This window comes from Equus caballus, chromosome 2 (assembly GCF_041296265.1).
Source record: "Equus caballus isolate H_3958 breed thoroughbred chromosome 2, TB-T2T, whole genome shotgun sequence".
NCBI lineage: Eukaryota > Metazoa > Chordata > Mammalia > Perissodactyla > Equidae > Equus > Equus caballus.
Genome location: NC_091685.1, coordinates 91,178,101 through 91,191,452, shown reverse-complemented (window position 1 = coordinate 91,191,452; position 13,352 = coordinate 91,178,101). Strand labels below are relative to the sequence as shown.

Here is a 13,352-nt window from a genome sequence, read left to right as displayed (position 1 = left end):
AAGAAAACCAAAACACCTTCTCCTCCTACAAATGATCTTGGGTTCACCCTCTGTTTCCCTGGAATTCCCATAAAGGAGGAATGTCAGCTGTGTTATCAACAGCAACACTGCTTATGACAAAAATTCTTTTTAATGCCTCTTGATAGATGGACTGCACTGGACCGAGAGAACTATGACGAAACTATAAATCCTTGGCGGGAAGCCACACTACCTTTGGGCTTCCCTGAGTGTGGTGTAACTTGCAACCAAGTGTTCTACTGCTGGGACTTGGAAGCTACGCCCGTGGGCAATACTAGTTCCTAAATGAAATGTAGGGCTCTTAAGCAAAGGCCGCTCCCACACCCACCTATCCAGTCTTCTTTGCTCACTCCTGAACTGTGTGGGAGATGTGAGAGGGGTGGGTGGGTCACCTACTGCCATCAAATGAAGCAGAGGTAAAGGATACTTTAATGTTATTTTAAACCAAGTAATTATTTTCACTTGCCACATTTATCATCGAACGTTAAATCCCTCATTTTTACAGAATATTCCAAGCTGGTTTGGAATATTCTGTAAAATTAGAGGGATTTAACGTTAGATTAAATAACGTTAGATTAAATAACATATTAGATTCAGATTATCCATTTTAGAGAAGACTACCACAGAAGTTTTGGCACATCCAGAGGCACATAGCCTTGCTTTATCCCACTATTATTGATGTTAATTTAGATCAGTTGGCTTAAGTTGTATCCATCAGGTTTTTCCATGGTAAGTTGCTATTTTTCTTTTAGTAATGAATAAGTCATTTGTGGAGTTGATACTCTGAACCTATGTAAATATCCCTTTTCTAATCAATATAATCAACAGGCTACTACAGACAGGTGGACTTCACATTATGTTATGTCTTTCATATAAGTTTTTACTCATAAATATTCAGAGTTAATAAGGCTCTATTTATAAAAATACAAGACTAAAAGTTTCACCAATATATTTGTGCATATATAAAAAACAGTTCCTAAAAAATTCCTAAAATTTTATGCTATCTAGTACCTTCATAGATCATTAAAGTCTCAACAAACTATAAAACACCCCTTTCCTCAAAACCACTTTGGCACTTCTGCTCTTAAATCAGTTTCAAATGATTAATTCTCCTGGCTTTTACTAAACTATTATCTCAACCTAACCATTTAAAAATATCTAAAACTAGAATGAGAAATTATAATAACAAGTCATGGCAACTACATGCAATGCAGGACCCTTGATTAGAACCTAGAGTGGGGAGAAAAAAGCAATAAAGAGTATTACTGGGACAGCAGGGGAAATTTTAATATAGACCTTTTTTTTTTTTTTAAAGATTTTATTTTTCCTTTTTCTCCCCAAAGCCCCCCAGTACATAGTTGTCCATTTTTAGTTGTGGGTCCTTCTAGTTGTGGCATGTGGGACGCCGCCTCAGCATGGCTTGATGAGCAGTGCCATGTCCACACCCATGATGTGAATTGGTGAAACCCTGGGCCGCTGAAGTGGAGCACGCGAACTCAACCCTCGGCCACGGGGCCAGCCCCATAGACCACATATTAAATAACAGTATTTTATCAACACTAAGTTTCCTGAGTGTGATCATTATATTGTGATATGCAGGGGAAAGCCTCTGTTCTAAGGAAAGACATGCTGAATGTTATAGTAAGGGGGAAGGTTATGAAGCCAACAACTAAGTATCAAATGGTTCAACAAACAAAACAATAGTCTAGTGTTCACTGTTACTATTCCTGCAATTCTTCTGAAGTTTGAAATTTTGAAATTTTTCAAAATAAAAAGCTGACAGACAAGTTTATAGTAAGTAAATAGGCTGCTCCTGTAACACCTCCCCCTAAAAGCCTAGCTAAAAGGAAGCTGGATCATAACCAGGTCATTCAATGAGCATAAAACCAACAAGGAAAGTTAGAGATGATCCCTAAGGGTCATGGCATCAGACTGACTGAGACAAGTCATGATCCTAAACCAGGATAATCTCCCTTGACTAAATATAAGCACATGATCATTCCAGTTGTACTAAATCCTATGTAGACAGAGTTGCCCAAAAAGACTCCACCCTGACCCCAATACTTGCTTACTTCCATTATTACTTTCCTATAGACTTTTTAGCATTTTAGGTAAACTCTGGTGGAAATTCAATCTCCAAAATTAGTAAAATTACATACTTTTTAACAAAATTAAATAGCTCTTAACAAAATTCCTGTCTCTGCCTTTACCAAACCACGTAAAATTTTAACATCTTCCTAAATAACTGGAGAAACTTACCTGTTTTCCTCAAATGGGTCAAGTTTAATCCCGAAAACTCACGTTACTAAATTTATCTGAACAAATGAAGTTATCTGTTGTGATTCATTTAAATGAAAACCAGATCTAATTTTTCTAAAGGTCTTAAATGAGAGACCAGCCACAGAGCTTATGTTGTTTGACTAATTACCCCCACCCACAAATAGCCACAAAAGGGTACCATTCTATGAAATTAGCAAGAGGAAAAAGCACAAAGGATAATAAAGGCCAACTTTCTAACCATGAAATCTATAGGAGAGACAGAGGGAAGGGAATGCCACCAAGTCCTTTAGGGGAGGTGAAAGCTGAGTACGAAAATTCAGGCTAAACAAAATGTAAAAATTCATCTGAAACCTAGAAAGTCAGAAAAGGCTGCACCAGGTACTAACAACCATGCCAGAGATAAATCCTACACAAAAGCAGTGTGTGAAAATTATTTTAAAAGGCCACATTCACACTAATTTAATCTAAAATCTTGTACACATTTTTCTTAACCTCAGTGTTACCATCACTAACAGGAATGCTTTAGTTATGTCAGAGAAAACAGTAACAGCCTTGAACCTCTGCATAGCTTTACCGACAGAGTGTTCTGTTGTCACTGACTATACTGCAGCTGCCAGATTCCTCAGTGGAATCCTCTGCAAAGCAAATAATACTTCAGAACCATCTGTGCTTTCAGCAATGAAAAAATATGTTGCAACTCTAAAGTCTAACCATAAATGGCAAAAAGCCTGAAGAGAAGAAACTCTTCACTGTTTCCTTGTGAACCAACAAAAAATGTTTTTAAATTAAAAAAAAAAACTTACCAAGCTTTTAAAATTTCTCCTGTAGTTTAATCTAGTATGAATGAATAAAGTATAAGAACGAACATTTAGAAACAACACCTGCAAAGGTAACTGGAGACTAAATATGTAAAATGACTTCTTTTTCCTTGCCTTTTTGGGGGCAGGGGGAGGCAGGAGGGGTCCTATGAGACAGAAGCCCTTTATCCTTATCCCAAATATAATCTATTCTCCCAATCACTAACTTCATCCTCCTTCACTAGTCATGAGGCCTCCCCCTGCTGGAAGCTAAAGATGACAACAGGGGGCCTGGGTGAGAGTATCGACATACCTCTGGTCCCAGAATCAAGATAAGCCTGCACAAGCAGGAGTATCTGGTAAGAAGAATGTGCAACAGCTTAGGCTGAAGGAAAGCAGCACTGGTTCTCCACTGTTACTCAGGAGGCACTGGGGGGAGGGAGGGATACTGGTTAAGATAATGATTATGGGTGCTACCAGCATTTAGTGCCCAGAGATGCCAAACATCCTGCAATGCACACAACTGTCCAACATAAGAAAGACTGCCAGAAGGACCCCTACCCACTGAGAAACACTGGAAAGGGGAGCTGTAGGTAGTTTTCACTTAAGTTGTTTCCCACTAATATAACCAATCTTTCAAACAGAACAGACTATCTGACAAATTGTTTTTATAACCAAAAATGCTTTTATAAACTCCTTTACAAGGTTCTGTTTAAATGTGACTGCCTAAAAGCTTTTCCACTAAGATAAGGAACAAGACAAGGATGCCCACTCTCGCCATGTCTATTCAACAGTTACCGGAACTCCTAGGTGAAGCAATCAGGCAAGGAAAAGAAAGGGCATCACCGTTGGAAATGAAAAAGTAAAATTATCTCTGTTTGCAGACATCATCATCTTATATGTAGAAAACCCTAAAGATTCTATTAAAAAACATGTTACAGCTGATAGATAAATTCATTAAAGTTGCAGGATATAAAATCAACACACACAAATTACTTGCATTTCTATACACTAACAATGAACAATCCAAAATGGAAATTAGGAAAAAAATTCCATTTACAGTAGCATCAACAATAATAAAATACTTAGGAATAAACTTAACCAAGGAGGCGAAAGACTTGTATACTGAAAACTACAAACTTTGCTGGAAGAAATTAAAGACACAAATAAATGGAAAGACAACCTGCATTCACAGATTGGATGACAATATCGTCAAGATAGGAATACTACCCAAAGTGAGCTACAGATTCAATGCAATCTCTATCAAAATCCCAACCTCATTTTTTGCCAAAATAGAAAAATCCATTCTAAAATTCATATGGAATTTCAAGGGATCCAGAATAGCCAAACTAATCTTGAGAGAAAAGAACAAAGTTGGAAGTCTCCCACTTAGCAATTTTGAAACTTACTACAAAAACATAGGGAAAGTAACCACATAACCAAGATGGTGGAATAGGAAGCCCCGGAATCGCCTCTCCCCACAGAGTGACTTAACAAAAATACACAGACTAACCACCTTTGTGAGAAATCCAGACACCAGTTAAAAGGTTCCTGTACCCCAGACCAGCGCACAGCCAAAAAGAACGGCATTAAAGATGGTAGGAGCAGCCGGCCCAGTGGTGTAGCAGTTAAGTTTGCACACTCTGCTTCAGTGGCCCAGGGTTTGCTGGCTCGGATCCCAGGCACAGACCTATATGCCGCTCATCAAGCCATCCAACATATAAGATAGAGGAAGATGGGTGTGAATGTTAGCTCAGGGCCAATCTTCTTCAGCAAAAAGAGAAGGACTGGTGGTGGATGTTAGCTCAGGGCTAACCTTCCTCAAAAATATTTTAAAAGATGGCAGGAAAATTTGTGGCATTTACTCACCCTAGCTCCTCCCCCAGGCACAGCACAGTACAACTGAGAAAACTCTCAACTCCTGGCTTCTCCTTGGGGAGGCAAAGAGAAAAGGAGAATGTACATCCAAAATTCTGACTTTTCGAGGGGGCTGCCTAAGGGATTGGTTTTTGTTGTGCCTGAAATTTAAGTGGTGAGAGAAACAGGTACCAGGCTGGGGACTTCTGATAACAATGGAGCTCACTTGGCTTGATCAAGCACCAGAGCCTGCAGTAGCACAGACAGACAGATAGGGAGCGCCCCAGTACCATGGCTTTCTCAAGCAACAAGGAAGCTGCAGTAGTTCAGAAAGACCGGAAGGGAGCTCCTGAGAAGAAACAGGCAACCGTCTTCAACAAGTTGAGATGTGTACACTCAGAGAAGATCTATCCCCAGAAAAGCTTGAGAGCTCTCCAGAATCTCTAGCCAGGCTGACTGGTAAATGTCCTCCCTTTAAAAGCCAGAAACCAAAGACTAGGAGAGAGGACTGGTTTTTTAAAATACCCAAGTCCGAAGAAACAGAGAAACATGACCTAATCAAAGGAACAAATTAAACCTCCAGAAATTGACACTAAAGAAACAGCGATATATCAATTACCAAAGAATTAAAATAACTGTCATAAGGATGCTCAATAAACAAAATCAGGAAAATGATGCATGAATAAAATGAGACTATCAACAAACAGACAGAAACTATGAAGCAGCAGCAACAGATATTCTGGAGCTGAAGGATACAATAATTAAATCGAGGGATTCAACAGCAGACTTGAGCAGGCAGAAGAATCAAAAGCATAAATAGACAAATGGAACTATATCAGACTTAAAGCCTTCTCTGTATCGAAGGACACAATCAACAGAGTAGAAAGGCAAACTATGGAATGGGAGAAAATATCTGCAAATCATGTATCTCATAAGGATTAATATGCAGAATATAAAATGTAAGGAACTCCTACACTCAACAACAAAATAACCCAATTAAAAAACAGGCAATGCAGCCGGCCCCATGGCGTAGTGGTTAAGTTCAGTGCACTCCACTTCGGCAGTCCAAGGTCATGGGTTAGGATCCCAGGCGCAGACCTACACCACTTGTCAGCCACGCTGTGGCGAGAACCCACATATAACGTGGAGGAAGACTGGCACAGATGTTAGCTCAGGACTAATCTTCCTCAAGGAAAAAAAGAGGCAGATTGGCAACAGAGGTTAGCTCAGGGCTAATCTTCCTCAGCAAAAAAAAGGTGGGGGGGGGGGCAGTAGACTTGAATAGACAGTTCTCCAAAGAAGACAGAAAAATGGCCAAGAAGCATATGAAAAGATATTCAACATCACTAATCAGAAGCGAAATGCAAATCAAAACCGTCATAAGATATCACTTTAAATCCTTTAGGATGGCTACTATCAAAAGAACAGAAAACAAACAAGTGTTGGTGAGGACGTGGAGAAACTGGAACCCTTGTGCCATGCTGGTGGGAATGTAAAATGGTGTGGCCATTATGAAAAACATTATAAACAGTCTTCAAAAAATTAAAAATAGAATCACCATGTGATTTAGCAATACCACTTCTGGGTATATATCCCTAAGAACTGAAAGCAGGATCCTAGAAGAGATATTTGCACACCCATTTTCATTGCAGCATTATTCATAGTAGCCAAAAGGTAGAATAACTCAAATGTCCATAAGCAGATGAATGGATAACAAGATTGGCAAATATATATACACTGGAATATTAGGCAGTTTTAAAACAAAGGAAATCCTATTACATGCTACAACAGAGATGAACCTCAAGGACATTATGGTAAGTGAAATAAGTCAGTCACATAAGGACAAATAGTATATGATTCCACGTATGAAGTATCTGAAGTACTCAATAGAAACAGAAAGTAGAAAGCTAGTAGGAGAATTAGTGTTTTATGGGTATAGAGTTTCAGTTTTGCAAGATGAAAACGTTCTAGAGATCTGTTGTACAAATGTGAATATACTTAGTACTACTGAACTGTACACTTAAAAATGGCTAAGATGGTAAATTCAATATTACATGTTTTTTAACACAATAAAAGAAAAGAATTAGTTACTTAAAAAAAACTTACTGTAAAGCCACAGTAATCAAAACAGTTAGTACTAGCAAAAAGACAGACATATAGACCAATGAAATAGACTAGAGAGCCCAGAAATAAACCTCCACATATGTGGTCAAATGATTTTTAACAAGGGTGTCAAGACCATTCAATGTGGAAAGGACAGTCTTTTCAACTAACAGTGTTGGGAAAACTGGATATCCACATGTAAAAGAATGAAGCTGGACCCCTTCTGTATACCATATGCAAAAATTAACTTAAAATGGATCAAAGACCTAAATGTAACACCTAAAACTTTAAAACTCTTAGAAGAAAACATAAGAGAAAAGCTTTATGACATAGGATTTGGCAATGACCTCTTGGATACGACACCAAAAGCACAAGCAACAAAAGTGAAAAAATAAATAAATTGGACTACATCAAAATTAAAAGCTTCTGCACATCAAAGGATACTATCAACAAAGTAAAAAGGCAACCCAAAGAATGGGAGAAAATATTTGCAAATCATATATCTGATAAGGTATAAGTATCCAGAATAATAATAATTACTATTACATATTTATGATAATGATATTAATATTAATATCCAGAGAACATCTAAACTCAACAATAAAAAAAACCTAATTAAAAAATCAGGAAAAGACTTGAATGGACATTTCTCTGAAAAAGATAAACAAATGGCCAATAAGCATATGAAAAGAAGCCCAACATCACTAATTAGGAAATGCAAATCAAAACTACAATGAGATCTCAACTCCCACTCAGGAGGATGGCTACTATCAAAAAAAAAAAGAAAAGAACAAGTGTTGGCAAGGATTTGGAGAAACTGGGACTCTTATGCACTGATGGTGGGAATGTAAAATGGTACAGCTGCTATGGAAAACAGTATGGTGGTTCCTTATAGAATTACCATATGATCCAGCAATTCCACTTCTGTGTATATACCCAAAAGAACTGCAAGCAGGGTCTCAAAGAGATATTTGTAAACCCATGTTCATAACAGTGTTGTTCACAGCAGCTAAAATGTGGAAGCCACCAGAGAGTCCATGGACAGAAGAATGGATAAGCAAAATGTGACACACACATACAATGGAATATTATTCAGCCTAAAAAGGAAGGGAATTCTGACATATGCTACAAGATGAATGAACCTGGAGGACAATATGCTAAGTGAAATAAGCAAGTCACACAAAAAAATACTGTGTAATTCCAGTTATATGAGGTACTTAAGAGTGGTCAAACTCATGGAAGTAGTGAGTAGAATGGTGGCTGCCATCAACCAGAGGGAAGGTGGAATGGGGAGTTGTATACAGTATATGTATACAGTATATGGGTATACAGTCTCAGTTTTACAAGATGAAAAGTGCTATGGGGATGGCTGGAGGCAATGGTTGCCCAACGTTATGGAAGTGTTTAATACCGCTGAACTGTACACTTAAAGATGGTTAAGATGGTAAATTTGATGCACTGTGCATTTTACCACAATAAAAAAAACTGGGAAAAGAACTGAATCAAAACTAAAAATAAAATAAATAAACCATTAGGTAACATATGTCTTTCCAAGGTGATTCTACCAAATAAGTCAAACCTCATTTGTGTTAAAAATTCAGAGCTGAAATGTCTTCAAAGGCATCTAATCCAGTATCCCTCATTTTACAGATGAGGAAAGCTAAGGATGAGAGAAATTAAGTGACTTACAAAAAATTTAACAACCTTAGGAATTCAGTGACAACTCTGAAACTAGATTTGAACCCTTTCTACTCCTCGTTCTACACTGTACTGAGTACATCTGTTTAAAATTTTACATGTGCATTTATGTCAAATGTCTATATTGCCATAATTTATATGTACAAGACTGTTTTAAAGAAAAACAGTTGATGATTTTTACTGGTTACCCCATAAAGAAGAGAGAAGTTTGGTTAACAAAAGAAAATGCATATGAAACCTACAATTACGTTAACTATATAAGCAAATACTTTTTTTCCTGGTTTTGTCAAATTTTTTTCTTCAGTGGATAATTTGCCTTTTACTATTGCAACCTGGTCTGCATTCCCACCACTGTTACCCTATTACAAAACTACCCCTGTTCCTATACCACAAAATTGAAAATCTACAATACGTTCCTTTTACCTAAATTTGGACCCCCAAATATTAAATATTGCCATCTTTTCAGATTTGCACAGCACAACTGAGGAACTTTGAAGCTTAGCCAAATTTGCTTTCAATATTAAATATTAGGATCAAGTTTACCTTGAGCAACGTAAACTGAAGGAGCAATGGCTTAGGGAGAGAATTGTATTATAAAGATTTTAAGACCCAAGAGGACTGGGACTTGTTCCTAAAAAGGACTCTGCTCTCCCAATACACCATCAAATGCATACTATACCCTTCTTACAGGTATTTCTTACATCATAAAGATGAAATTTGATTTTTCCTTATTTACCCGGAATGCTGTCTTTGCATTTTTATAGATCTCTACTTAATTCCCTGTATTATATATATGCAGTCCAATCCCAAAGCAGGCTCTCTTCTTCACACCTACAGTGCAGCAGTCCTTTGGGGAAAAAATCAGTAATGACACGCACACAACAAGAAAGGCATGAAGTCACAGGTCCTGGAATGCAATGCTTGAGGAACAGACAATGATCTAGACTCATATGTACAGTTCTGCCATTAAAGAACTAAAGGAATTTATATGAAGTTTGAGCTAAAAAAAAACTCAGAAGTTATACTGTTTTACCTGGATATTGCAGCTTTTTCCATTATTTCCTGCTGAATGAGCCCCGATGGCTCAATGACATCCAATATAATTATGCTCCACAACTTGTCTGATTTTGGCCTTTGCAACACAGCAGATTCATCTTCCACATGTCTCAACCAAAACTCAAGTGTTTCTTTAGGAAAGTGATTGGCTTCACATATGAGGTCCAGAATGATACGATGCTGGTCTTTCTCCACAGAACTGTAAGGTTTAACCTGCCCCAGTGTGCCAGCAATTATAGGCAGAATAGAGAAGCCTTCAGACACATCCAACACATAGAAAGGTTCAGGGGAGCTCTCTTCACAATTATTCTGCCCACTTCCACAGCTCACTGTATTATTCTGACAGTGAGTATCCATGGCCTGACACACTTTCCCTGGGGTCAATGAAGACAACACTTTCCTCATTGCCATTTTAAAGCCTTCGTGATATGGGATGTTATTAAGCAAAGCAATTTCTGTGGATTCCAATAGACATGTCTGCTCCACAGCATCTGGTTGCCTGGTCTGAAGGTTAGCCAGGGCACTACAGAGTTCAGCTTCATTTCCTACAGAGAGCAATTCTTTATTCTTGGTAAAACTTTTCCCAACATCCATTTCATCTTCCGAACCAAAGACACTTATACTCTGGATTCTTAAGTAATAATCTTGACAAGACACTTCCATCATCACATGGTCTCCAGGCTTTATCCAGTAGTCTTCACAAAACAGTAAGAAAGGAAAAAATTACAATTGAGTGTTTATAAGCCTGAGGATCACACAAACACCTCCATCCTCCCACTCTACCATTTTTTAAATCACTACGAGAAGGATTATATCTATTCATTTAATAGAATTAGGTGAATTAATCTATTCATTTCCTACAAAAAACTAGGAAAATATCTCCAGCTTTACTTAGAGAAAAACTGAAGTTTGAAGATTCAATTAACTCACAGCATAATGGAGAGTTTCAAGAGCTCCGTGACTGGACCCTAACCATCAGCATTATGGTGCTTTCACTGCAATCACTAGGTATCATCATGTCCCCAAACTAGGGTGTGGGAGAAGGGCGGCAGGCGACTCTCAATCTTCTTTGGTAATAAGGCCAAGCCAACAATAAGACAGATGAAATTCAGGGGTCAATACCAAACCTCACGTTATTTATTTATTTATTTTTTAAGATTATATTTTTTCCCTTCTTCTCTCCAAAGCCCCCCGGTACATAGTTGTATATTCTTCGTTGTGCAGCCTTCTAGTTGTGGCATGTGGGACGCTGCCTCAGCATGGCTTGATGAGCAGTGCCATGTCTGTGCTCAGGATTCCAACCAACAAAACACTGGGCCGCCTGCAGCAGAGCGCGCGAACTTAACCACTCAGCCACGGGGCCAGCCCCTCAAACCTCACTTTAACTTAAAGGGACATTCTTTTCTCTAAAAGAAATTTCCAAAAGAACACGGCAGCATTCAGAAAACCTGATCAGTACTATTTCTTAATTGTTAATATTTAGGCATTCTTGCATGTTTAGGAATTTGAAAATATAAGGAAGGACAGGGTCCTAAAATAAAGACTATATCATGCTCTTTCCTGTGAGCTTTCATACCTGGTAAAACTTTAAAATGTAAACATGTAATCGTAATCCCTTATCAGCCCTAGAACGAGTTGAAAATACAAGCTGTTACTCTTGTTTAAACATTTAAACTGTCCTTTCCTTAAGGATTTAAAAAAAAAAAGCCCATCTGTCTAGGTTACTATAAGAAAGTTAGAATAAACAAATAAAAAATGCCACTTATTGAGTGCCAGTCGCAATGAAAGGCATTTAACACCCATTATCTCTAATAATCCCTACAACAATCCCGCAAAGTAGGCAGCATCCCATTTTTACACATCACATAACAAAAGCTCTGAGACATAACCACCAAGGCCAGCCAGCCGGGAGTCAGTAAGTAGCAGAGTCAAGATCTGAATCTACATCTACCTGACTGCCTCCAAAAACACCACACTAGCCACAACACTATACCGAGTCCATCACTCAATGACCTTTCCAAATTAGATCCTTGATTAGGAGGCCAAAGAGAAATAGAAACTTATTGCCTTTCGGTTTTAAAAAGACAGAATTTTTCTATGTAATACAACTGCTGTAAACTATATTGTATCCCATCAAATTGCTGGTAAAAAAATTTCTATACAAAAAATACCTTTAATATAGAACTTCTCCAAAGAAGCCCACGATTCATGAACTCTACACTGCCAAATTTTTTACTTACATGAGTGTGTATATTTCTACGACCTGGGGCTCCACAGATGGCATCAGATTCTGCAAGTGGTAAGAATTCCTACACTAAAAGTGATGCTTTTCCACCATGTTCCATAAAAATGGACTAGCATTTCTCTTATCTACAGAAAACCAGAGTAATCAGAGCTGAGGAAATGATTTAATGATAGATATTTTTGAGTGGTATGCAGCAGAGTTGTGTATCAGTCTCTCTTCTTAACTACATATGATATTAATTACTTAAAACTACTTTAACAAAAAAAAAAAAGAAAATTCTGAAAGATTTAACTAGTCTCCCTTGACAGGAAACTACATATTCAAAGTAATTTTTTGACACTGACTCAAATGCTTAGAGGATTAAAGCAACAAGTTTTAAAAAACAAACAAAGAAATTCAAACAAAATATACCTGCAAGGTCATGTACAGGGTAGACAGCCTGTTCCCAACAGGTTTCCTCACTAGGACTTGTGGATAAACTGTGTTCTTCATCGAGCTGGAGTACAAACCAAACCACAATAGCATCTAGTGTGCCTTCTTTAGTAACAGGAATGCCAATTTTATCAGGTTTTTTAGTTGCAAGACTTTTTAATTCCTGACAAAAATGTAAAAGAAATGAGAGAATTTCATACATTTAATATATGCATGCTCCAATATCATATCACTTTCGGTTTCCGTAAGTTCTCAGTCCTGGCCCGTGCCTTTAGGGGATCATTGTCGTGGCACACCTATTAACGATTTAAGGCACACTGGATGGGAAGTTCTGATGTATTATAGCGGAATACCATGCAGCTATTAAAAACAATGAGGCAGACACATATTACTGATATAGAAAGTAGTCCAGGATACACTGCTGAATTAAGGCAAGTGGAAAAAGAATAGAGATTGTTCTGTTTAAAAAAAAATGTGTGTGTTTGTGTTTGTGTGTGTGTGTGTGTGTGTAGAAGAAGAGAAAAGCAAATCTGAAGAGATGCACTAGATGCACTAGTAGCCTGGGGAAAAGAGGGGCCTAGATTTAAAAAAAGAAGAAACATACTTTTTCTTTTTTCTGCTTTTCTGTATTACTTGAAAGTGTTAAACAGGCAGGTATTACTTTCAAAATTTAAGCCTTAGTATGGAGGGGGTTTTTATTGGGGCAAAAAAAAATTCAAGTAAGAAAACCTTAAAATAATAAAAGGATAGCTTTGGGGTATTCAGCAGCTCTAACTGTGTTGTGCCCTATTAGAAAGTTATATCAGAAAAGAAATTCTCTTGAAGCTCAGCCTCAGTAAGCAATGCCAAATTGTTAATTTAGCTCC

At 37.7% G+C, this 13,352-nt stretch overlaps 1 protein-coding gene across 4 annotated transcripts in view; it reads right to left on the bottom strand.

The window, feature by feature from the left end:
- The window catches only part of PRMT9 (protein arginine methyltransferase 9), a 32,534-nt gene that overhangs the window by 5,807 nt on the left and 13,375 nt on the right, over positions 1–13,352 (bottom strand). For 3 of the 4 annotated variants that reach the window (XR_011436746.1, XM_001915180.6, XM_023636461.2), the window contains 2 exons: positions 12,466–12,649; positions 9,787–10,504 (listed from right to left, as the gene is read on the bottom strand). Coding sequence is in view for 2 of the 4 variants with exons in the window: in XM_001915180.6 (XP_001915215.2) it covers positions 9,787–10,504; positions 12,466–12,649 (902 nt within the window). In the remaining 2 variants the exon portion in view is untranslated. Of the gene's footprint in view, positions 1–3,408; positions 3,525–9,786; positions 10,505–12,465; positions 12,650–13,352 lie in introns of all 4 variants that reach the window. The other variant, XR_011436747.1, reaches the window with a different exon arrangement.